The 27440-nt window shown below is 44.7% G+C and overlaps 1 protein-coding gene and 1 long non-coding RNA gene across 2 annotated transcripts in view; one reads left to right on the top strand and one right to left on the bottom strand.

The window, feature by feature from the left end:
- LOC115571740 (uncharacterized) overlaps positions 1-27440 on the bottom strand; it is a 52766-nt gene that overhangs the window by 21529 nt on the left and 3797 nt on the right. The gene's annotated exons all lie outside the window — the stretch shown is intronic.
- Positions 9523-13309, top strand: LOC115571739 (transcription factor Sox-9-A-like). Its single transcript, XM_030401301.1, has 3 exons — positions 9523-10383; positions 10619-10869; positions 11090-13309. Exons 1-3 carry the CDS (start codon positions 9956-9958, stop codon positions 11920-11922), a joined length of 1512 nt encoding a protein of 503 aa, XP_030257161.1. The 5' UTR covers positions 9523-9955; the 3' UTR covers positions 11923-13309.

Below are 27440 nucleotides of genomic sequence, written 5' to 3'. Positions count from 1 at the left end.
GACATGCGTAAAAGAAGTGCTTTGGGTAAAACGAACAACTGAACATATGAACTGTATTAAGTGTTTTGAGGGAAAATGTTAAGCACTGTAAATTTTAAATGTTTGCTTTAAAAAAGTCAGTAAAAAAAATTACCACAGAATTACCAATTAGACTTTTACATTTAAGTTTCATAAACTTTACAGTTTTAATAATTTAAAATGATTAATCTCCTCGATTTGGTAATTCTGACATAATCAGTTTCCTCGATGTTTTTAAGGTAAACAAAGTCACAGAGGAAGTTTCTTCAGATATGTGTTACAATCTACCTTCTTGGATTTTGCATTAAAGGGGTAAATCCACAAATTGAATATGTGTAAAAAGTAGGATAACGTTTTTTTTAGCCCCAGAGGAACCTGCATGTAATCAGATAAATTGCCTGTCTGATAAGCTGCATTGTGGGTAATGTAGGAGGTAGCTTTAAAAAAAAAAAAAAAAAAGTAGTGGTCTGGCAATTGCGCTCTTGCACACTTTTGGACTCATCATGGACGGTTTAAAAACAAATTATCAAAATCAAACAGAACCAGAGATACTGCCTTTTTTATTTCATAAGTTCCTCTTCCTTTTCAGAACTGGGTGCCTACGTTACCCACAATGCCATTTAGCCACTGAGTGACATCTGTGGAGGCAATTTATCAGGTTACACACATCTTCCTCTGAATCCACAAAAAGGTTTTATATTATACTGGGGAGCACTACTATGCAGTAGACCTGTAAACATACTTTAATGTGTACAATTTGTGGAGTTACCCTTTAAGTGTGGCTTTTAAAATGAGCACAGAAATAATATTTGCACTGGGAAAAAGTGGCTTGCAAAATGTTTCAACCTGCATTTAAAAAATCAAATATGTAAAAGCCGATGGAGCTACAATCGAACAAGCAACATGACTAATTCAATTTGTGCTCCAGCCAACAGACGAGACTGAATTATTATCCCACTGTTGATATTAATTCACGCAGTTCCGTCATGTCCTCTGATGTAATTTATAGAGCGACCTCCTCTCACTTAAGAGATCCACAATTCAGCAATTTCGGTGTTGAGTTTGGCCTGAAGTGGGCGAACACATGCTTATTTTATTATCATTTTCTCCAACAACGCATGGAATTGATTAAGGACGACATCTTAACCTCAATCCATCATCCTTACCACCGCTGATCTCTGTGGCCTGCCGTGAAATGACACCGCCGGATTTTTCCTGCAAATAACAAAACAGCCTAAGAAAGAACACCGACTGTGTTGCTCAGAAATGCAAACTCACTCCTGTAGCTTTGTACCAAAATAGATTAAGTAGTTAAGAAGGCTGGGGCAGATCTTTGTTAATGCTGTTCTTATGTAGCTGGCAAGACTGGAAATAAAACACCCCTCAACCGCCATTGTGTGGTGACCACTCATTACGGAGGGGTACACACACATACTGCACAACACACCCCCGATGTCAGAGTCCTGAGACCTCCGCAGCAATACCGAGTCGAGAGGTTACAAGACAGAAAACGGATGCTGACTGACTCGGCGTGCGCTCTCTACATGCAGTCTGAGTTATGAAACCTGGAGCCGGACGTGTCAGAGTTTCACCGAAACTACAGTCAGCTCCTTCATCTGTACCAACACCGGAAAGTCACAGTGCTACACTGTACCTTAGAGTGTCTGCCCTCGTTGGCAGTTAGTTGACACAGAAAAGACTCGATGTGTGTGTTTTCTTATAAGTCAGAAAATAAATGAAATGAAATTTGGAAAAGTATATAAATCAATATGGAGGTTAAGGCATTGTCTCATGGTGTTTATTAAAATAACATTAAAAGAAAAAAAAAACTGCATCTATTTAAAGTCTGCTCCACATGAAACGCACTCTCTCTCCCAGCTTGCTTTTGTAGAGGAGCTTGAACGCAGCGCAACCGAAGAATGCAGGATTAATACCAGAAGGCAAGAAAGGCGCGCAGTCCCGTTCTCACCACTGTTTGCCGAATTGCCCTTTTTTCTGTTTAGCGAAATTTGGCGGTGGCCATTTGTGCCATTAAACATCTCTAAGTCTTCCATCCTTTTAAAGTGGTCTTTTAATCCGGATGGCTGCGGTCGAGGCAGGATGGAAGGTTTTTTTTTTTTTTCAGCGGCGGGACGGAGCTTGGAGCAAGTCAGGCAGAGCGGCCAGACATCACCGCTGTTTTCATTACGCACATCCCTGTGATTCTCAGCGGGGTGACTGTGCAGGAAGGTTTGGTCCTTTTCAAGTCTAACATATGATTAAGTAATTGAATTAAAAAAAGCTATTTTTACGGTCTCCTTTAACAAGGTAAAAGTGCCCGTAATGTGCAAAATCTGCAGCAGGTTCTTGGAGATGCAGCGAACAGATAACAAAATAAAATACGAGACAATAGCCGAATACAGAAAACACAAACAAGTCTGAATCTACTTATAGAGCTGCACTGTTCCTCATGACTGTGATATCTGGACTTCTATTGTGCTCTGCCCCGCCCCTCCTGGTCTTTTTCATCTGTCTCCTGCTTTTAAACCGGATGACCTGCGTCTGGTTTTTCTGTTATATTCCGACGTTCTTACTTGACATCGTAGGAAAACCACCTATTCAAGTGCCTCATTTAGCCCTCAGCATGCTGATTGAGTCTTTGGCCCCCAGATATAAACATTGCAATATTTAGGCTATGTATTTGCTGTACCAAGAACTGGGTGCTGATGGCAACAAACCCTGAACAAATGCTGTATTAGGTTACCGCTAATACGAACCAAACGTTTCCTACTGCAGCTTCACGTTCGAGGGGCAAAACACGAGTTGACTTTTATTACGTGGCTGGCAGTCACAGGGGATGCGATGCGCTCCTCGCTCACTGCCATCATTCAACAAAACCGCATCTACAAAACACGATGGTCATGACCGTTGACCGTGGATCACTTTCAATTACGGCAGTGAGCAGCGGAGGAAGAGGAGCTGCAGGCGGGAGGGTGCACACCTCCGACTTCACAGCGAGGTAACCAACTCTTTCAACAGTGCCGTTCACAAACTCATGACATGTGTAGAATGGAATTAGATTAACAGATTAATCTGTGACTTCTGGTTTTAAACACCGGTCGCCGTCGGTCCGAGTGACAGGGGTCGCCAAATCAACAATATCATTTTTTTGTATTGCAGAAACTGAGATTTCCATGTCTTTTTTTTTTTATTTTAAAGAAGGCACAAGCTTATTTGAATATTGTGAAAATATGTTAAAATGAAAGGCTTCATGTCAATATCCGTCTGGTGAGATTGTGATGTCACAACTACGCTGTCGAGGCATGCTCAGGCCTGTGGGTAATGACCAATCAGAGAAGACTGGGCTATTGGTGAGGAGGGGGCCTTAAAGAGACGTGTTCAGACAGAGGGCGAATAGAGGTGCTGCAGGAGTGGACAGTATGAAAAAAGGCTGTGTGTTTCCTGAAGGTTAAAGGATGTAAACTGTTTCTAGAATGAAAGTATGAACCAGGATGACCCTTATCCTATGATAAGTGATTTAAAGCAGCATCTTCTCTGTTAAAAAAAAAACACACGGCTTGTGAGGCTTACAATGCACATGCAGCTAAAATTTGATTTTCCTCCACCTGACACAAACGAACCCCAACAGGCAGATCAAGTCATTTTACACACTGCGAGCCACTAATTACCTTCAGCCACAAGTGTGAGGACAGAGAGAGGCCCGGAGAGCGACCGGATCACCGCGGGGCCAAGAGACAAGCTGTTATAAAAGAGAGAGACTGAACCCAAAAAAGAAAAAAAAAAAAAAAAAAAAACACACACTGAGGAATAATTTTAGACGTCTGCCCTCCACCTCCACCGCTCCGTCCTGCCTCCAGCACAATTCAATAAGCTGTTTAAAAAAAAAAAGCGCTGCGTTATAGTTGGATGTTCTCCCCGGCGCAGAGTAGCGTTTCGCTGCGTCAGAGCTTTTTTCCTCCCACAATCTCCGCCCGAAATCATGGGTGCCGCTTCTCTCCGTCCAGGGAAGGAAGGAAAGGAGGAGGGAGTTTTTCCAGTGGCACGAGCCACCCGCTGACAACTGCCATTCTTCCCTCCCCATCAAAAAAAAAAAACTCCCCCTCACACACTCACACACACACGTCCTCCTTAGCCTAAACCCAAACAACTGCTCAGCATTAAGGTGTGGATCTGTCATTAGTTAGCTCTGCCTGGCTGGGTGAGAGCGTTGTTATTGTTAAAGCGAGGGGCTGTTTGCACAAGCCATATCTTCGGAGGGAAACGGTACTCCTCTGCGGCTTTCTCGACTCGGCCCGAGTGGATTGGGTTTCCTTCTCGCTCTCCAGCCATCTCGTACAGTGCGGCGCGATCGGCTAATGCACATATTTTAATCAGCAACAACTCGCGTTGCTGGGAAATGTGTCCACGGGCAAAGAAGTGATCGGATTCAGTGTTGACTTTTAGGTACGGGATTGTCTAGGAGGATTTTCAGCCCCACGTTTTTGCTTAGCTAATGTCAATTTGAAAGTGAAAAAAAAGGAAGGGGGGGGCGGGGGGGATGGGGATTTTAAATCTTGTTGGATTGAGACAGAAACAGAGCGATGGAGGGAGAGTCTGGCAGCAGGAGTTAGGTCGGTGATGGATGGCAGACGGAGGAATCCTCCCCGGGAGTCGCCCGGGTCTTTTCTAAGTGTTGTTTAAACAGAACGAGGAGCGGAATGACGTTCGGTCAACAGACACCCTGTGCCCAGACGCTCAGATCAGAGCGGAGCAGACACACACGGGCTCGCGGCGGTTATTAATCACTCGGAAACCTCCGAAGAATGGCACGTCGCACCTACCTGAAGGCCGCAGGCACCCACAGATGAGATGCTTCCTTCAGGATTCTTGCTCCGGTACCTCTGATCCCCTCCTGCTCTCATGCTGTCACGCAATATCCAAAGAGATTAAAGGTCCAAAATTGCAGACAGTGAGATTTCCACGTCTTTTTTTTTTTCAAATGATAAAGCAGCCCGAGGCGCTATTTAAGTACCTCGAACGTGTCAAAATGCCCGCGCCGCGGAGAAATGCCACGAAGCTCGAGGTCAGAAAACGGGCCTTCAAACGAGCAATCAAGACCAACCCGTAACGTTGTGATGTCACAAAATATGCCGTCACCAACAGGACAATCGTAGACAACAAACCGAGCGAGATTCGTTGTTTGTGTAAGTTGACTTACGGCGACTCGTACATCTGCGTCGGTCTCCTTCGTGCGAGTCGCCATTTTTAAGGTGGCTCATCACAACTTTTCCTGGATGCGCCCATTTCTCTACGTGAGACACGAAGACGACACCGAACAATCAGTGAGCCAATACAGGACCTTTCAGAGCACATCAAGCAAAATCGTTGAAGAAATGTACGTAAATGTGACACGTCCATCATCCACTGAAACCACTGATACTTTTGGTGTGTCATGTGTCATGCACAGTGGCCTGGGCACAGACTCCGCAGCCGCCCTGATGCGCTCAGGAAAAGCAAACTGAAACACGAGCAGTCCTTCCGCACGTCCAGTGAGAGAGCGTCACATGCGGACAGAGGAACACTCGTACTGCATCTCTCGTTTCCTCAGCCTCGTCACAGAGTTAAGGACACATACATGTCTGTCGCTGGTTAGAACTATGGTGCGTTCACAAAAACAGCCAGAAACGGGTGTTCAGAAATGGGCAGTTCCAGATTGATCAATAACAATTCAAAAGATCAAAGAGAATTGAACATTTTTAAAGACACAATTAATAGATAATTATGTTATTTCATTGTGAGGAACAACCAGGATGTAATTTGACTGACAAGGTAACGGGAAATTCAAGGACCAAACTGTACAATGATTATTTGCAAAAGCTCCGATGGAAATGCTCAAACTGAGAGCGTGAATTGTAAAAGATGGAATTGACAAAAGGAAATATAACAAGACAAGCAGAACATCAAATGTGTTTGTTGAAACAGAAGCTAGCTCATGCTACTTAAAAGTTGTAACAAGGCCAGCACGGGAGGAAACCATGTGTGAACACTCTCCTGTCAGAACCCTGGTAGGTTTCCTTTATCGACAACACATGAATGCATCATATAGCTTCTTCCTGACATGCAACTACAGGATTTGTGGGAAATGTAGTGTTGTAACACAGATGCAACCACCCTCCCAAAGACAATTCATTGGGTTACAGTCATTGTACCAGGGTAATACAGGTAAATCCATATTAATACACTGATGATATATTAATGTTGCACTGTTTAAACTACATCAGAAAACCTGGCCACACATTTGTCACCCGTGGGTGAGAAGCTTTTCGAAATGTCAGGCAGGCCCCGGCGGGACGTCCTGAAGCGAAAGCAGAGAGAGTTTAGAGGTTGACTCTCAATGTTTGCTCAGATTTTTTACGCTGTAGCTCCAAGTCAAGATGAGAAGTTTCCCAAGACCTCGCCCTGCCCACCTCCCGTCTGCGCCCACCTGCCTCTGGTCGCGCCCCCCCCCCCCCCCGCCTCCGCCTCCAGCCACCTCGAGGACCACAGAGCAAGGGACAAGGAAGGGGAGACCATTTGTGAAAGTTGCAGGTCTGAAGTTAAGAATCACTGCGGAGAGTTTATGATCCAGCAATTGTCGAAAGAATCAGTTTGTGAGTCCAACTTGGCTGAGGAGGAGGAGGAGGAGGGGGAGGGGGAGGAGGAGAAGGAGGGGGAGGGGGAGGAGGAGGTGTGTTCCACCGTATGTTGTGATTGGACTTGTTTTTTACCAGTTTTGACAAGGAGTCACGCGGGAGTGGAGGTCACGCACTGTTTGTTTTTACATTTACACATTTCATTTGAGCCAATTCTTATTAATCGTCTTGTTTTCCTCCTATTCTACTTTCATCTTCTGATCCCCCCCTCCACCTCCACCTCGTCCCTCCACCTCACCATCCCCTCCTTCAATCTTCTCCGCAGACCTCCATTAACCATATTTACTCTGTCAATAGCATCGCTGTGTGTTTTCCACCCCTCTCTCTCTCTCACTCTCTCTCTGTGTGTGAGTCAATTGCGCTCACGCCTCCGTAGCATTACAAGCAAACACGGTCGCATATCGATGGCCCTCGCGCGACAGCCACGCAGGCGGCGAAAGCCAAAGCTGCTCCCTTGTATTTGTGTTCAAAGCGAGTATCTTAAATAAGCGTGGCTCGTGTAAATAAACCCGGTGGGTGCGTAGGAGTCGGCGATGTTAGGCCTCAGTGTTTTGGAACCGCAGGCCTAATTGGTCGGGGAGAGAAAGAATTACTGGGAGCTTGAAGCTGGTGCGACTGCATGCAAACAAGCAACATCGCGGCACTCGGAGGGAGGAACGGTCGGGGAGGGAAAGCAAGGAAAGAAAAAGGGGGAGATTAGTATCTGTTGGTGGGGGGGGGAAAAAGGGGCTGTGGGTGTTGGTACGTGCTGCGACCGAGCGGCCGGGCCCAGAGCTCTACCTGACATCTGCGAGCGATTAAAAAGCGACTTCAGGTAGCACATGTTGTCCACATTAGCCCCGGAGTGAGATTTACATTTCCACATCTCCACAAAGCATAATAAACAATCAAAGGGGGCGTCGCGCGTGCAGGCGCAGGTTAGCATCAGCGGCCACAGAGCACGTCAGGTCGCTCTGATTGGAGAGCAGCGCTGTCTTTTGGACAAAGGGAGTGTGTGTGTGTGGTGTGTGTTCATCTCCTCTTCCACTACTGTTCTGTTCCTTTCTTTGATTTGATGTTTTATTCTATTTCTATGGAAGTTACTGTCTTTCTTTACATTGTTTTTTTGAGCCGCATGTTATGTATTTCTTTCTCTTCCACTCTATTTCTCATGAACTTTTTGTGTTTGCTTTCTGTTTTTGCTTTAGGCCACACTGTAAATCACTTTGAGCTGCGTTTCGTGTATGAAAGCTCCGATTTAAATGAAGTTATCATTCTGTCAGTGTGTCTAATGATGATTGTAGAAAGCTGAAAATAAACCCATAGGTGATGCAAATGAATACAGTGCACAATAAATGTACTCAAGTCCTGTGTTTCAGTACAACTTCAAGGTACTTGTACTTCATTTTGTACAAGTAACAGGCCTGACCTGTAACAGTGCAGGTCAGGCCACTATAAATTAAACTTTTCCCATTTAAGAAACAGAATATGATATATTGTGACCGATTATTACACAATCCAACAGTTGAAGTTAAAGGAACAGTTCACCAAGATTTTGAAATTCAGGCATTGTGGACTCACCTCCATACCAGTGGAATTTCGGGTGAAGAGTCTGAAGCTTCACTTCAAAACGGCATTGCAGCGTTCCCCTAAACACCCGTAGTAGATGGGACTTGTTTTAATGGTTGTTTAGGAGAGTGCTGCAACACTGTTTCGGTGTGAGGCTCCAGAAACGTTTTGTGGACTACGCAACTTCACCCGACTTTCCACCAGCACGAGGGTGAGTTACTACATTTTTTATCTTTGGGCGAACTGTTCCTTTAAGCAGTTAAAATGTATGCATCTTCACCAGCACGACTTTTAAGCGCAACAGAGTGTTTCGTTTTTCGACGCTGCCGCGTTGCCGCTTTCACCGAGGTCAGTCGTGTCACTGTATTTACGTAAGTGTTCTTTCACAAAGCGGTTTCTGATGGGAGTTAAGCTTTTGGGTTTTCTGTGTAATTCCAAAACGATATAAAGCTATAAAACTGTGAAACACGATTCATAAAATGTTCCCGACTTTATGAGGAACACTCGGGCGATGGAGAGCGAGGCCAGTGCGGAAGCTGAGCAGTCAGCAAATGCAGCAGAATTCGCCGTTCACGGGATTATTGCTCCGTTGTTGGACCCCGAGATGAGCGACACAAATCAGAAGCTGATGTTTGACAGCAACTGTTGCACTGCAGCGGTCTGCTGGAGCTCTCCTCCTCCTCCTGCCCCACCTCCACCTCCTCCTCCCCCTTCTCCTGCTGCTGCTGCTCTCAGCCAGGGTACCGGGTTCCTAGACTGCTGTCTCCCCCTATTGACCAGATGGTATAACTGTAGGTGTGAACCCAGAGTGGAGAGAGACACTCAGAAACACATGGAAATGCTTTTTAAAAGTGGAATTCAAAGTCACGAGAGCTGTTTCGGATGCTAAATGCCACGAATTGCATAGTTGTGTTGATATTTTTTTATCTTTTAATTGCCACATTTATCGCCAAAAAAAACATTTTTCATTCATTTTTTTTTTCTTTCACAGTAAAAACACAACTTGTCGCTGTTCACACTTTATAAATAAATATCCCCTATGTCTGATTAAATGCTTTATTCCCCATGCAGTTAATATATGTAGAATGAAACTACATATATACAGGCTGGCGGCCAGTGTGTGTGTGTGTGTGTATGTTCAAGAGAAAGTGACTGTGTGTGTGTGTTTTCTGAGAGAGGGGGGGGGGAATGGGATCAAATTCCTACACTTTGGCGTCACGTGCTGCCGTCCAATCAGCTCCGGGCTTTCCTGGTAACGCGCTTATAAAGCCCGCGTGCAGAAGGTTTGCAGTTCAAAGCACTCACGCGTCCTGAGGATTGTACTTGGAGAACCAGAAAAAGGAGCACTTTACCGTTTCACCCTTACAGAGTTGAAAGTACAACTCTCACCAGCTGGCTTGTCTTTTTTTATTTGGTATATATACATTTTTTTTGCCCTTTCACGCGCGGATCGTCCTGCAGAAAAAAAAAGACAAAAAAACCCCCACACTCATCCTCGGACTCTGTCACAAGCTCATGCGTAAAGACACTCCAACATCGGTTTTACGCACGGGAGCAAAGGAGAATCAGCTGCAATTTTTTTCTGTGCATTTCTCTCAGCGTAAAGACTTAGATCATCCTGGCAAGGTAAAGTCCACTTACAGGCTTTTCCTCTCGCGAGAAGGCAGAAGTAACTCACCCCGTTTTCACGCGTAATTTGGCACCGGACAGTTTCGCGTATGAATCTCCTCGACCCTTACCTGAAGATGACGGAGGAACAAGACAAGTGTCTCTCTGACGCCCCGAGCCCGAGCATGTCCGAGGACTCCGCGGGCTCTCCGTGCCCGTCCGGCTCGGGCTCCGACACCGAGAACACCCGGCCGTCGGAGAACGGGCTGCTGCGGGCGGACGGAGACTTCAAGAAGGACGAGGAAGATAAGTTCCCCGCTTGCATCCGCGACGCCGTGTCCCAGGTGCTCAAGGGCTACGACTGGACCCTGGTGCCTATGCCGGTGCGCGTTAACGGATCCTCTAAGAACAAGCCTCACGTAAAGAGACCGATGAATGCCTTCATGGTGTGGGCTCAGGCTGCGCGGAGGAAGCTGGCGGATCAGTACCCACACCTGCACAACGCGGAGCTCAGCAAGACTCTGGGGAAACTGTGGAGGTGAGTGGAGGCTCTGATTTTTTTTTTAGCTTTTACGCGCCTATTTAGAATCCGGTGAGAGAGACTGTTTGATTAATGTATTAATCTATTTCAATTGTGCATTTGCACTGTGTCTTCTCTGCGGACTGAATCAGCCGCGTGACTAACTGTGCGCATCGTAATTGTACTGGAATAAAGCGCACCGTTGAAAATCACAGTGCATTAATGGTCTTTTTGTTTTGTTTTTTACGCACAGACTTCTCAACGAGGGCGAGAAGCGGCCGTTCGTGGAGGAGGCTGAGCGGCTCCGGGTGCAGCACAAGAAGGATCACCCGGACTACAAATACCAGCCCCGGCGGAGAAAGTCGGTGAAGAACGGGCAGGGCGAGTCGGAGGACGGCAGCGAGCAGACGCACATTTCCCCCAACGCCATCTTCAAAGCTCTCCAGCAGGCGGACTCCCCGGCCTCCAGCATGGGAGAGGTGCACTCTCCGGGTGAGCACTCAGGTGAGCAGAAAGAGTCCCGACAGAAGCTGGTGCACAGTTATCAGTGTTTGTTCGAATGCCTCTTGTTCTCTCTGCAGATCATTCAAAAATCTAAAGTTAAATCTCAAGTTTTATGTGTTACATTCCTGTTAGTTTGTTTAAAAAGCTTTAAAAAGCACCAGTTTGAACAGTAAATGCACGTAGAATCTAAAAATCTCATCATTCATTTTTCTTCTTCCAGGCTCCCAGGGGCCCCCCACCCCTCCCACCACCCCAAAGACTGATGTCAGCTCAGGCAAGATGGACCTTAAGCGCGAGGGAGGCCTCCGCTCTCTCACCGATGGCCCTGTTGGGCGCCAGCTCAACATCGACTTCCGCGACGTGGACATCGGCGAGCTCAGCAGCGATGTCATCTCCCACATCGAGACCTTCGACGTCAACGAGTTCGACCAGTACCTCCCCCCCAACGGCCACCCTGGCTCTGCGAGCGGCCCTGGCAACACCACCCCGGTCAGCTACACCGGCACCTACACCATCAGCAGTGGCGCTCCTGTCAGCCCGCAGGCCGGGGGTGTCGCAGCCTGGATGGCCAAGAGCCAAAACCAGCAGGGACAGCAGCAGCAGCAGCACACCCTCACCACCCTGGGCAGCGGCGGCGGCGCCTCAGAGGCGGCCTCGTCCCAGCACAGGACCCAGATCAAGACGGAGCAGCTGAGCCCGAGCCACTACAGCGAGCAGCAGGGCTCCCCGCAGCACGTCACCTACAGCCCCTTCAACCTGCAGCACTACAGCCCCTCTTCCTCCTACCCGGCCATCTCCAGGGCGCAGCAGTACGACTACTCCGACCACCAGGGGGGCACCGCCGCCTCTGCAGCCGCCGCCGCCTCCTACTACAGCCACGCGGGGGCGGGGCAGGGCTCAGGGCTGTACTCGACTTTCAGCTACATGAGCAGCCCCAGCCAGAGGCCCATGTACACGCCCATCGCTGACAACACGGGGGTTCCCTCCATCCCACAGAGCAGCCCGCAGCACTGGGAGCAGGCGCCGGTTTACACCCAGCTCACCAGACCCTGAGCTCCACACACACACACACACAAATGCGAACAATGACATGTACAGCAACACACACAGACACACACACATTCCAAAACACTTTACCCCAGGGAGAGCTCGTCCCTCCGGGGCTGCTCCCTGACTCAGACACTTGAATCGGGCGAAGAGGAGAGCTGGACTTGTGATTGGCTCACATCGTGCCTTGCTATTGTATCCTGATAGAAAAACTATATATATTTTTTAGAGAGATGAGAAGACTTAGGAAAAATCCTCTGTGAGGACTTATCGATTGTTGATATTTCAGTAGGTACTGTGTATGTTTTGTTTTTCCTTTTGTTTTGTTTCTCCATTCATACGCTGGCAGTTTGTAACCCGTGGGGGGAGGGGAGGGGAGGGTCTGGGTAATTATTTGTACCTGTAGATACGAAAAAAAAAAACAAAAACAAAAAAGCTTTATATTTGGAACCGTTCAGCCACTGACCACTCACGGTAGTGCAGTTTCTGGTCGCCCCTGACGATTTTCACACCTGTCTGTCTTCGCTTCTTCTCCTCGTGCCATCCACCGAGTATGGTTTGTATTTGAGCTGTCGATTTATTATTCTTTCCCCTTCGAGTTGTGTGTCACAATCGTCGGAAGACGCTGTTGGGCAACACACAGAAGGGAGAGGAGAGACTTTGTTTTTTTTTTTCACAATGCTGCGCTGTCTTGCCGTTGTTCGGGGGGAGACTGCAGCCCGTTCCACCAATCCGTGCCTTGGATCTTTTTTTACATTTCTTAATCCGACCTTTTGTACGCGTGTGTGTGTGCGTTTGCGCGCGCCATTTGCCGCAGCTGAGATTACACTTACCGTCCGACAGCGTGTGTTTGACAGCCACAGGAAGTCACCTTTGACCCCCTCGGGTGCCCCCCCCCCCCCCTTCCCGCCCTCCTGCCTGCAGTCTCCCACCCTGCTGGTGTCCAGAATCGCTCCCCTCAACCCCTCGAATCCAGTTTTAAAACTTTATTTATTTATTAGCTTTAATTTTATTTCAAAGTAATTATTTTTTTGCATACTATTCTTATAGCTAATGAATTGTCCTCCTTGCAATGTAGACGGCATATAATTCCCCCCCCCTTTTTTGGTTACATTTTCAGCCCAGGGGGTTACGTAGATAAAATGGTACACGCTGTAATCGTCTTTTCTTTTTTAGGGGGGGGGTTATTTATCTTCTGTAAATGTCTATTTTAAATATGTATTTGCCTTTTTTTTCTGAGCGGCGGGGGAGGGAGGGGATATCTAACGAAATGTGTACGGTTTATTTGTTATTTGTGAATTTTTTTTTTCTTTTGAGTTGGGACTTTAAACTACGGCTGAAAGAACTGGAAAATGTTATCTCAGTTATTCTGTTCTGGCTTTTTTTTTTTTTTTCCTTTTTCGTTTGTGCCATCACCAGAGGGACCGTCCATCCTTTCTGCTCTGCAAGCTCCCATTTCCTTTTCTTCCTCTCCATATCAAAGAAGTCTTTTTTTTTTCTTCTTCTTCTGTGATCTCGCCATGTATTTGTACTGTCTTTAAAGAACCTTTTGTATATGTATTTGCAATAAAAAAAGAAAACGCTATTAAAAAAACAAAACAAACAAAAATGACTCATCTCTGGGTTGAAACATTCTGTTATGCAACGACACATGTGACCACTGAAGCACCTTCCAGCAGATCCGTGCTGTTTTCCAACAGCCAGAGTCGGCGAAAGGGTTAAGGGACCGAGCGCCAAGAAGCAGGACCAGTGTTTGTTTTCCCAGAAGCCCTGTTTTTTTCTCCCCCTGCTTTTTATTTTCTTCCTCCCTCTCTCTCCCCGTCAGCTGGTAGCAGCAGGGGGTCGAGGCTCTGGGGGACCTGGAGGGGGGATATAGCAAGTGCTGTAAAACTACTGAAAAGAGGCAGAATTTATGTCAGTAGAAGACACTTGGGGGAGAGTGAAAGCCGGGCTGAGCAGGTCCTGCTTCGTTTAAAAAAAACCTGGTGGGGGAGGAAGAGATTCACGCAAACAAGCTACACGCTGAAAAAAAAAAATGAATGCAACATGCACTTTGAGCTCTCGGTGCATATGAACGATTCCCAGTAATAACTCTTCGTCAGGATCCTTTCATGTATTAGCCCAGGGCGGGATGTTAAAACCCGCAGTAGTCGCCCAGACCGCACGAAGACGGAGCTGAACACTCAGATTAGGGCCATTTTTATTAGTATCGAAACCACATTTGGAATGTAAACCCAGCGTGGGTGGACATGGATGGAGTTCCATGCAAAACACAGTCTGATGCAACGCAGTGCAACAGGCGATCAATAAATATCAGCTCTGTGGCTTTCACTTTTTATTCATTCCGTTCTGTTTGAGTGTGTCAGAGGTCTGCTGCCTGCTGCTTAGAAGTGCATCACCGCAAGGACTGCATCACTTTATCTGAGAAGGAAATGTACTGAAGTTAGCATGCTAACTGCGAGCCGTCCTTGTGTAAAGGTCCTGCGCTGGAAGTGTTGAAGACAACGTTCACACAGCTCCCCAGTTTGGACTGCTGGCTGCACTCGCTAACTGAGCTAAATACCTACTAGCAACATGCTGCCCCCCTGTTTGTTTTGAGCATGAAGTCAACAGGTGGTCAATTCTTATTAACTGCCCCTGTAAAAACATCATAAAACAAATGATCAAAATGATCAAGAGAGTGTGAAGAAATAAAAGTTTCGTGGTTGTGTTTTATTTGTTCAAAACTACCCCTCTCCTCCCAATTCAGACCCCTAGCTGCACGGCTAACTGAGCTAGCCGCCACTCTGTTGACATGCTGCCCCCTGCTTCTTTGGAGGATGAACTTGCAAGGTGGCCAAGTCTTATACATGCATTGTTAAATGTTAAACTGATTATTCAGTTCATTAATTGATAAGATAATTAATTTGTATCTATTCTGACGATAAATATTTGAAGTCAGCTATCAAGCAAAAATGGAAAATCACGTCTATGTGATGTGATAAAACATGAAATGTTAAGGCATGACCTTGGGGTTTGGGTTATTTTGCACTGTACTGTTTAACAAAATCAATTATTAATCACAAAATATACATTGATGATGACCATAATCTATATATCTATATAAATCCCTAAAGTTGCTGATACCAAACTTATAAATACCTACATAACAAGGCTCCCAAGGTGCTCAGTTACGCAGTAAAAAGAGATTGGCACTCAATAGAGCGCATACCTTCGCCAAGGCCCAACAGTCTCCTCTAATCAAACCTTATCCAATATCAAACTTGATAGCTATGTTTAACCACCCATGACTGCATTAATTTTAACACACCAGATCCAGAGTCACTTATAGGCACCAGCCACCCAAGTACACCTGACTTCTGATTGAAGCTCCTTGAGTCGTTCCCTGAGAAATTAATCCCCGAGTTAAAACGTCCTCACCAACCTACCTACAGAGAAATTGTGCAGGGGCGGAAAACATACCATAACCTCCTTTGGCGAAGACGGAAAACAAGTTTGTTTTTCGACCCTCAGAATAAAATTCAATCTGCTGAGCAGCATGTGAAGCTGAAGCACCAACCGACAGGACTTCCTGTGTTTTCCTCAGCGTGAGGGGTTCAGAGAAGAGTGCCATGAAAACAGGACTTGTGTTTTGTTTTCCCATGCAGAAGATTTATGAATGTTTTCCACCATTCAATTACAGAACATTGCAATTAATCAAAAAAGTAATCGGCACATTAATTGTGTCACAGTGAAGGCTCTCGGAGTTCTGTCAGCAAGAGTCAGATGCCCTTTAAGTAAAACAGACATCTTTGTCATGTTTTCAGGATCAGCACTACCCACAGAGCTCAAAATGGGATCAATTTTGACAGTTTCCTAGAGGAAGTTCGACAATTTCTCAATGTTGCTGTTATTTGAAAACACAGACGGATAGGAAACGCAGGGAGAGAGTGGTGCATGATGTGCAGCAAGCTCTTCCAACTGAAATATGACCAGGTGTGTGGTGGCAATATGGGATGTGTCTCTAACATGAGGCACCCGGGATGTCCCTTTTTGTGCATTTCTGTTTGTGTTTTGTCGTCAGCATGCGTTTTCCTGTTGAGCAGTACATGTTTGTATGAGCGCTCCGTCTCTTGCAGATGTTTGACACGACATCGGACTTAAAATGCAGTTTCATTGGTTGAGCGGTAACTGTAACTGTCCCTAATGAAAAAAATAAATTCCAGCACAAGTTTTTAATGCCCTGTATGACCGTTTCCGACAGGTGCTAAAGGACATAAGTGCAGAGGGTGTCACGTCTTATTCAGATTTGAAAAAATTCCGCGGAGACGAATATGTGATTTTTGGCTGTGAAATAAAACGGACGTCATTTGAAAACAGAGCGGGTATAATATTCTTACGTTTGATGTGAAGTCCCAGAAAAGTTGGACCTCTTATAAAGACCTAGAGACCTTGAATCTTACACGAAAATGACAGCAGTGTTGCCCAACATTCGGGGAGTGACGGGAAAACCTCTGATGATTGTACGATGTCTCAGTTATGGAACTGTGAATGAGTTCTTGGTGCTCCGTCAAGCAGAGCGTCTGTTGCGCAACTACGACCATCACAACGGATTAACAAGGAAACAGCAACGACAACAAACCCCTCCGCGTGTTTTTTACAGTTGTTTCTCGTTAGTTGGGGGAAATATTAGATATTGAGTATCTGAGTGGGCACCGCCGGCAGCCCTCCCCTCGGGTCCTCGCCGCTGGCATCTGACAAAGGTCAAGGAGGGGAAACACTGAGTGATGTCACGCTGCCGGGGGACCGAACACCATTTCTCTGTGATGTGGATTATGTGTTAGGCGACACAATGTTTTCATGCTCATTGGAGGCGGCTTTTGAATCCGAGACGGAGACGCGGATGCAGCCAAGACTCACTTTGCACCGCATGACTGCTGATGGGCTGCAGCACTACAGCTGAATCCCCATGAGGAGCCATTTGGACAAAAAAAAAAAAAAAGGATTTCAGTTATCGCAGCCACAGGTTTGGTAAGCAGTCGGCTGAGGGCTACAGAGGTTTCTGTCACTGATAGGGTTTTACATTTGGATGATGGATCTGCCTACAGGCTCTCGTCACGTGCACGTAAATGCCACCAGCGATGCAGAAACCTTATACAGCACACCGGCTGCAAGAACACGGAAACACGTATCCATGTGTCTCTGGGAAGCACACGTGCCACATGTGACAGAAATCAGATGACACGATTGCACACAGTCGGTAACCTTTAGTCATCACAAAGAGAAAGAAAACTCCTGTGACCAGCTGTTTTGTTGTCACTGTGTGTGTGTTAGTGTGTGTGCGTGTGTGTAGTCTGGCTTAACTACAATGCAACTGGAGCTGAACCCAACGCTTCAAAGCTTCAGCTGTTGCCATGGATATTGAGTCCAAATCAGTATCCCTAATGCTGCCGGGGATGGATTTATTTCTTTTGTTTCGTGTTTGAAGAGGAAGAAGTTGCGCCAGCTGCCCTGAATAAAAGGAATAACACTGATAAACAGAGAGATATGGAGCGCCTCTGCAACAATCAATTACTGTAGTTTCAAATTCTGCACATAAAAACTTGACAGGATAAAATCTCACACCTCAACATGTCTGCAAACTACTGATACTTTCATATTTGTATATCACAGGCTACGCACAGTATTGTCATTTCAACAGAACCTGTCATAACACATTCAGTGTCACGACCTGACTTTCGCGTCGGGGGGGCGGAGGAGATGGCGGCAAGCCAGCGACCGCAGTGTGAACCCCACTGGGTGTTTTTGACGATGGACAACAGAACACTGTAAACATGACACCGCTTTTGTGGCCACAAAAAACCTGACATTTTTGACTGAAAGTTTGGACGTCTCCAGCCGTAGTCTAAAACATGTTCCTCGAACTAACCGAATGGTTATTGTGCCAAAACCTAACCGGAGAATAAGCACAATCAAAAGTTGATGCTAAGAAAAGTCTTCTGGTGATGGGGTTGGTTAACGTGGTATCTGATATATTTTAAAGCATCAGAGTTGTTGTTTTGTTTTGTTCTTTTGAATAGAAAGGTGATGTTCCATCAGCCCCCCCCCCAGAAAAAGGCAGAAGACTGGTAAAGAGCGAAAAATCAGAGCTCCTCTATGGCTTTCAATCTCAGAATTCGTACACATAAAAACAGACGCAGAACAGTACCTGGAACACAGATGCAATTCTGTCAGAAAATTTACAATAATACAACTTTTTCCACTTTAAAACTAGATAAAGGGCAGATGAAAGGAAACTAGATGTGAATAGATCATATTACACCCATCATTGGAAGGTATTTCAGTTCCAAAATGATGACGGCAAACCAGGGTTTGTACAGAACATACAGAAAACAAATCATTGGCAGATGTATCTGAGGCGTATCTTACAGCATGACCAGGATTCACGTGTTTACCCAAAAAGAGATTGTTTCCTACTAACTGTAGTCTTGATTCTCCCCTGAAGAGACATCACAGTGTGACCATACTAGGCAAGAGATATTTAATTCGGGCAGATGAGGTGGTTTTTCTTCTCATTGAGAACCTCCACCTGTGCCGCTTTCAAAGAGTGCTCCGTCCTGGGATACCGGAGGAATGTAAGAGGGAGAAGGAGGTGGGATAACAGAGTAAACAAGAGAGGGAAAGGCAGATGGCGGGATATCAAAAGGCGGAGTGTAGGCCGCCTGTGGTCAGGAGCAAGTAGCACATCGTCCCATCTGAAAAGGCCATCAGTCTGTGCAGCGCTCGCTCGCATGACAGGGGAAATGGTAGTAACAAGCACGGGGCAGATGACATGTTTCATATGGATGTTTTCCACAGCGGACAGCCAAGCAGACGAGTCACGTCACACCAGAGGCATGAGCAGCATCTCGGCCAAATAAACTGCGATCGCAGTCGGTTCGACGCGATCGAAACCAGAAGAGTGACATGCAAAAGGCCACATTTTACTGATTCGGGTTCTGCTCGGAGGGTCAAGTGAGTCCTGATGAGTAGAGATGACATGTGAGGGGCTGCACACCAAAACGGGCGTTTGCACGATTGTTGGTAGGAGAGATACTCCAGAAGGGTTACGTGATCCACACGGACCAGTGAGGTTTAATACATCTTCTTCCGCTCCAACAGGTACAACAAAAGTACAAGCACAGTCTGTTCACACCCACACTATGTCTAATCATTCCCCTCCTCCCACTTCTCTGTACATCCTCAATTCCTTTCCTCGCCACCTCTCTTCGCATCTTAGCCTCTCCCGCCTGAGATGTAAGCTTAGGGGGGAAGGAAGAGACACGAGGAGAGACGAGCCAAGTCAACAGACATTTAACAACGTGAGACATCCGTGCATCGGAACCGTCGTCTTAAAGCAACGCCAATTAAATATGACGTGTGGCACAGCTGCATCTCTGTCTTATTTTACTGCCGACTATTGTCTTGTTATAGTCCACCACTGTATTTTATGATCTGTGTCAGATTCACTTTAAATTCAATTTACAACGTGGCATTACGGTAGAAGTCATCATGTCTGAGAGCACAGCTGATCATCTTAAATACGAAAAAAGGGAATTGTGAGAAGAGTCTCACCGTGGTTTGTATGCTCCAGCTGTGTGCCACACCTCTTTCGGTCACAGGTGCCAAAAATGGGAATGTGAAGCTGCTCCGTCGACAAGCCTTCTAGGAATCGAAACATTCTTCAAGATTGCTGAAATCAATTTCTGGGTCACAGGCTTGAGGACAGAGGAGACAAGGAGTCACAAAACGAAAAAGAAATGAGAAAAAAAGCCCATTTTTTCCTCAATGATCAGTCCTCCCAAATGGGAAAAAATTTCTTTAGAAGCCTTCGCCTGGACATAGTGATGTGAAGACTGAGCTCCTCATAGAGCTAACGGTCCCGTGGGAGGAAGGCACAGAGGCGGCAGCAAATAGGAAAAGGCTGAAGCACTCCGATCTCAGAAGAAGCCATCCGGCAAACCATCATCTACCCGGTAGAGATATGGCCCTGCGTCTTCATTGGAACATTGGTTGTTTGCCTCATGAGGGACACAGGAGTAACTAGAGGTAGAGAGGAAAAAACGTTTGACTCTGGTTGAGGAATGTTGGAGGAGCACCTAGCACGAGGGCCTAAATGGACAAAATGACTAAAGGTAGAATCAGTAGGATCTGTCCAAACACACCACAAAGATAGCTGATTGTGGAGTCTCTTTCCAAGGACATCAAATACTGATTTGGGTTTTGGGTTGGAAAGTGTCCCAAGCGCAGAAAAAACATTTATGAAAAACACTATGTCTGCTGTGTGTGATGAGAACTGAAATCTCTCTTGTGATGTTGGGAAAGTGATAAATATCGCTGATGCATTAAAACTAAAGTAGCAAGACTCTTTAGAAAAGTAGAATGAGCAGATAAGTAAAGTACAGATACCTGAAAAATCTACTCAAGTACAGCAAGAAAGTATTTTGTAGTTCTTTTTTTCCCCCAACTCCGGTTACATTTATATACTCATACTTCACAACAGCAAACACATGGAGAGGAAATTATTTCCACCTCGAGTAGGCCAAGTTTGCCAAGTTACTAAGTTTAGTGTTATATTTAGACAGGTCGAACTGCTTGGGCAGGTTAGGGAAAGTCTGCCTTGGTTAAATATAGAAAAGTCTGTCAAACATAACATGCTTGGCTTTTAAATGATTAACCAAAACCAAAGACTTTGGAGAAAGAGCTGGCATGCTTTTGATCAAGGGGTTAGTGTTTTAAGTTAGTGGCGCGGTGAACACAAAGAGAATAAAGGATAAATCCCACACAGGAGGTTATTTTAAAAACCATAGAGACCTAGACATTTCTGTTTTCATCATGTGGTCTTCTATCACTCCGTAATCATGCCAAAAAATGCCTACATTTAAGATTCCAGACGGGACTTCAGCCTCGACCTCTGACCCCTTCCCCCGCGTCACAACACATACCGCTCATTTACAACACTGCAACCTCTAAATGAACAATGTTCGTCCCATTACAGGCATTCGCGGGACGCTGATCGCGGGTGACAATGCGGGTCAGCTGGATTTGAACCAGAACTAATCATGCAGGCATGCCGGAGTGACGTCAGAGCCTCTGAGTGACAGCACTAACTGTAGACTGCCGTGCTGATTACCATCCGATACCCCTCCAGGCGGGTCGTCCGCTCATACGCTCGATACGGGTGACAATTAAGGGCCGCTCCATTGTTGGAGCAGTGTGAGGTTTTGAAAGACGGAGCGTGACAGGACGCTGGTAAAACTCTGGGAGGGTCGGGGAGAATTGTTTATCTCATCGATCTCTGAGGTCACCATAGATGTAATAAGAAGGTGTGGCACTGGGTGAAGGCGAAACAGCAGAAGATTGAACTTCTGGAAAGAGATTTCGATGAGCTCATATCCAAAAAAATTTAAAAAAGTCAATTTGGAATGACATGGGAGAATTTCACAGGCTAAGAAGCTAGTAGTTGCTAACGAGCAAATTGTTTCTCGTCTTCTTGATGATATATCGAAAACTATCAGTATGTTGACATTTTTAGAAGGAAACATCAAAGAAAGGTAAAACTACAGTTACAGAGGCTACTGCTAACGCTAGCTAGCTTGATTCCAACCGAATATCTCGCTGCCATCCTCGCGCTGCAGTTTGTCAGTGCGTAACAGGGACCTAAATGAGAATGGCAGGCGACGTTGATGTGGGCAGTTTTCCCAGGAAAAAAAACAGAAAAAAAAGAAAGAAAGAAAAAAAAAACAATTAATATTCTAAACCAATTCCTCTCCGAGAATCTGCCCCCTCCTGAACCCATGGGTGGTCTTTTCAGATGCAAAAACGCCGCACAAAGACAGAACGAGGGTTAGAGACCGAGAGCCTGCGATAGAGATGCGGAGAGGAGGGAGAGAAAAACAGATGGATGGGTGAAAGAGAAAGAAAGCGAGAGGATATGCCGACTAATAACTCTGGAAAATGGAGGAAGCATGCAGGAATAAAGAGATAATGTAGAGAAAAAATGTATGTGGGAAAGATTGTCAACAAGCACGAAGGAAACTTTGATTGGGTAATAATTGCTGGGGCTTTAGGTCCTAATTATGTGTGTGCATATGTGTGTGTAGGGTGTTTGTGTGTGTGTGAAAATGTATCGTGCAAAAAGCTGAGTGCGCTCGACGAGGCACTGTAGCTGTGTTGTGGTGTTCTTAAATCCGGCTCACAGGCAGCGTGCCCTACTAATGAAACAATGACTTTAATTGCATTTCTGCTGCCGTCCAGCTACATGGGAGAATAAAAAACACAACGTGAGCCTGCGTCTAAAAAAATCCACTCATTATTAAAAACAATGGAGCGCTACATTGTTTTTTTTGGTCTTTTTTTTACTCATTTCGCTGAAGGGCAACAATATGCAAAGGGTTTTGGCTTTATGGTGCTCCAGGGCTGCTTTTTACTGCATAACTCTGACATACTGTTGGCAAAATATATGCCAGCATACAACTACATGTATGAACGCACACACACATGTAATAAAACATACACACCTCTTTTGCCGTTGTGTACCCTCCGTATTTCCTTCCTTTCTGGCCTCTGTGTGTGTGTGTGTGTGTGTGTGTGTGTGTGTGTGTGTGTGTGTGTGTGTGTGTGTGTGTGTGTGTAGTAACTGACCTCTCTTTACAGACCTCCTGGCCCTCCCAAAAAGCCACTCGTGATCGCAGCGGAAACTGTACATCAACGTGGAAAAGCCAGTGTGGAAGATTTTACTGCGCTCTAACACAGTCGGAGGTCGCAGCACAGGGTCTCCCGTGGAAACACGCATCTGTGAAGGGAACCGCTGCAAGTGGAGAGCTGGAATCGCTTGGTGAAGCCTTATAGGTTAACATTTTCAGGATTTAATATGTTTGCTGTCCAATGCTGATAACAAATGAGCAGTCTTAAGGGTATTAGGATCCTTTACTGCAGTAAAGGAGTCAGCAAAAGTTTCCAATAGCAGAAACACTCCCATCAGAGTGTCATGTTATTAATGATAAGTTGTTTTACTGGATATTATTATCGGATGTTGAAAAGTGTCCATTTATAGCCAATTTTGGGTACTCCATACCAATGGTGGAGTGGGGGGGCAGTTACTGGGACTATATGTAACTTAAAAATAGCAGCATAACACAATATTTGTTTCTTTTTAGGTGGAAGGAGTAAAACAAACCAGCTACAAATTACATTGTAGATACAAAATAGGATGAGGGACCTAAACAATGACTTTTCTTCCTGGGATACTAACATGTTTTTCCCAAGTCATGTACAACTTTTAAGATATTCTGTCATCTCAAAATGACTTGCAAAATAGGGCATAGCTGCAGTACATTAGCCTGATTTAGTGTGGTCTGCCTCTGCCACTGTTTTATACACTGCTAGTTAGTTTGATAGTGAAGTCCTGCATCATATGTTTTGCATTTAAAAACTAGACTAAATCAGGTAAATGTAGTTGGGTTATATTTCCCTCTGAAACAGAGTGAAAAAAATGTATGGAGTAAAATGAAATGTAAATACTCATGTAACATAAAACTACCTCAAAATTATGTTTAAATAGAGTAGCCTACTTGTTCATTTGTAGGTGTACTCAGTTAAATTTCACACTGCCTGGGTATGCACAGGGAAATGTCTGCTTCACAGCACAAAAAGGTGAAGAACAAACAGAGCTTTTGGATCCCTTTTAAAATAAAAAATAAAAAAAATAACCAGGAGGATAATCAGACCCAACTCAAAAAGACCTGAGGGGAACAACACCTCATCTAAAAACTGGCTGACCAAAACCAAAACCAAATAAAGAGAGAGCAACGGCATCGACAGGACCCTACCTGACCTGACTGGACCAGATATTGGATCTGACCGGACCTGGTCTGACTAGTGTTGGAGAAGCAGTGACTAAAAACCAGACGAAAAAAAACCCAAAATTAGTATGACAGATTATTATCAGCAGCATCTTGAATGTGGGGGGGCTTAAGCATGAATCAAATGTTAGCTTATGCCTTTCATCGTACCCCACTTTTGAGTGATCCAATCCATTTTACATCATCAAAGATACCATTTCATTGTGACTAAACTGAATCACAGTTTGGAAAGTTAAAGCAATTTTTCGCAGTGTTTCTTCAGGTATATTGTCATCCTGATGTGCATTGTCAGGAAAACAATACAAACTTAATCTAATTTTTGTTGTACTACTTTTGCTGGTACAGCTAAATGACAATAAAGCTTTGATTGATTTATTGATTGATTGGTTGATTGATTGTTGCCCCTGTTCTGGATAAACAGTAAATATTTCCATTCATATTTAAAATCTTCCCATCTGCTTCTCTTTCTCTTCTCCGACACACGAACATTGTTTTCCACGAGCGAGGCGTCTTCCACAATGTCATTCAACTTCTCCAGATTTTTCCATTTCAGTCTCTTTCTTATAGAGTATAATGAGTCTGCTTTTACATTGGCTGTCCTTATCCAGCGCAACAAATGGTGGAACAAGAAGCCTCAATTCATAGATCACCAACATTAAAGGTGGCAGGTATAAAAAAAATGCTGCTTGCTTGAGCACACAGGTAGAACATTTTATTATAAACTTTCTAAGATTTTGAAACCTGTCTTGGTCTCTAACCAGCTACATTTCCTTGATCACAGACATGTAGCATCCCAACTGGTCAGCAGCTTTATGGTGGTCTTGATTGTTCCATTGGGGGTCCTGAATCTTTCTGGTGGCTTGTGGATTTGGGAGGAAGGGCTTACTATTATGTTGAGGTTTATGAGCTTCGAGGGGCCTTGACAACTGTCCAGCGCTGATAAATCCCTCTGAGTTATTTCACAGCGGTAGAACATTTCACGGATGCAGAAATGAAAGTGGACAGCACAGGAAACTCCCCCAAGACTGAAGCTCATGGGCAGAGACAGCTTGATACAATATTGTTTTATTGTTATTGTTTGCTATTTCTTTTTAGTTTTCTGTCGCACTGTGGTTAGGTTAAGGTAACAAAAATACTTAGTGAGGTTTAGGTAACAATAATACTATGTTAGGTGAAAGTAACCATAATAGTTAGGTTTAGGTAACAAAATATTTCTTTAAGTTAAGGTAACAAGAATACTTGGTTAGGTTAAGGTAAGAAAAATACTTGTTTGGGTTTAGGTAGCAAAAGTACTTGGTTAGGTTTAGGCAAAAAAAAGCCCAGCTAGTTTAGCTTACTTGCTAATTCAACTGTAGGGAAATTACCATAGTCCCTTTTAACTTGTTATTTATTATTTTTATTTTTTTTAAATATACATCTTTTCACATAATGCCTTTATTTTTTGCACCAAGAGTATTGATAAGTATTGGTATTGATGAGCATTATTAGTATCCCTATTAATCATACCCATACAGTTCCAATAATAGCCTGGACATAACAGCATAGCAAACCCAGCCTTATATATGTTAAGATACTATCAATGACTGTTACAATTACAGCAGTCAGATACTTTGATGTATCTTGGTGATACAATTAATGTCCATGCCAGGAAATGACAGTTGTTGTTGCTTTCTAAACCCATTTCACAGTTTTAAATCTCATGCTGTCTTTTTTTAATCTCTGGGCTCCGTCTCCTCCATCTGTCCTCCCTCAACTCTGTCCCTCTGTATCTTCCTCTATCTCTGCTCTTCGGTTCTCTACTCCCACTAATAATTTCCCTTTCCAGTCACAGCTCCTCAAAACACCCACTCACCTCACACACCCACCGACCCAATGTGTGAACCATCCTCCCTGCCAAAGAACACACACAAAACCAGCTCACGCACATAAACAGAGCCACCACATGAAACGGCCTCTGCTCTGTAATAGATAGGCAGGGCTTTGGATGGTGACACCTCGTATCCATCACTGGGGCTTATCTGTCGGCCGAGCTGGGAGGTTCAACACAACGCGGCCAGATGTAGCGGCGGCAGGGAGGCAGACGAGCCCGTCTCTGCTGCTCTGCAAACCACCTAGCACCGTGGGGAGGGGGGAGATGGAGTGGGAGACAGAGAGTGAAGAGACAGAGAGAGTACCAGCTGTTCTGTGCCGATAAACTAACACTTTTTGGGAGGATCAAAATGCTGCAAATGAGCAGCTATGCTGGCTGAGTTAACCGAGGTGAATAAGCATCCGGAAACCTTAAAAATAGTTCAACAGTTTTGGAAAATATGTATAAACTAAAGGATTAAGTGTTCCTTTATGTGTTCATAAAATTCTCCCCATTCTTGGGATAAATAAAATCTTTAAAAACCCTCTTGGATTAACGGAAACACATTTTCACAAAGCTGTAAACGAGCTTTTTCCTAAGCCCATGAAAAGAGAGGAATTTAGAGATAAATGGATCTCACAGGAAAGCTATACCGCAAACATATGTGGATTTCATCGAATACGATGCATTGCTGTAGACTGAACTCCCAATTAGCATATGAAGAAGTTCAAATGAGCTTAATCTTTTTTTTTTTTTTTTTTTAATAATTTTATTTTATTAATTTTCTGTGGGTCATCATAGTTAAGTACCAGGAAGTACATCAGAGTGACATCAGAGTTTCATCAAAATTCCATCAAATTAAAAGTTACAGTTTTTACGTTCGATGCTTCCTTCCATAATAATAATTAGTTATACAGACTCACCCTTACCACCCCACCCAACCCACCCTTCCATCCACCCTACCTATCCCACCCCACACCCCTTAACCCACCCACCCGCACCCGATAGAGCTGAATACCCCAAGTACTCAAGAATTCTCTTGAGAGAAGGAGCCCCTGAAGCTTCTATCTAAATGCTGGTATACATGACATGAAACCTGACACACTTACGCACTCATACACTCGATAAAACAAAACAAAACACACACACAAAAAAAAAAGAAAAAAAAAGTGAGCTCAATCTTAAACAGCTGCAGCTGTAAAATGACACATTCGGAAACATCATATATGGTTAAAGGATAAGTTCACCCAAATATGAGAATTCAGTCATTATCTACTCATCCCTGAGCCGATGGATTGTCAGGTAAAGTCTGCAAAACATTTCTGGAGCTTCACAACAAAACAGTGTCGCAACGTTCTCCTAAACCAATCAGGTAGATGGGGACTATACAGCTTAATTGGTGTAATACAAGTCTCCAATTATGCCCAAAGCTTCAAAATGATTTTGAAAAGACTCATTTACTCCTTTTCAAGACAAAATCTTTACTGTATCCACTAAGCTGAAAGCATTAATGCACACCACGCCTGAAGTGGGCGCACAAGCTTGACCAAGCGTTTAGGCTGTTAACAATTTATTTTCAGATCAATCTGGGATCTCAGGGCTACTGGAGACTTGCATTACAAAGGACAAGCTGAGCCATCTTATGTGTCTAAAGTCCCCATCTCCTTCAGTTATTTAAGAGAATGCTGCAATGCTGTTTTGCTGTGAAGCTCCGGAAACTGAATTTCATTTTCGGATGAACTGTCAGGGAACATTTCTATCGGCAGAATGAGTACTTTTACTTTTGATACCTT

Source organism: Sparus aurata, chromosome 20 (assembly GCF_900880675.1).
Source record: "Sparus aurata chromosome 20, fSpaAur1.1, whole genome shotgun sequence".
Lineage (NCBI taxonomy): Eukaryota > Metazoa > Chordata > Actinopteri > Spariformes > Sparidae > Sparus > Sparus aurata.
The sequence above is the reverse complement of the archived record's forward strand: the minus strand, read 5'-3'. Positions and strand labels throughout refer to the sequence as shown.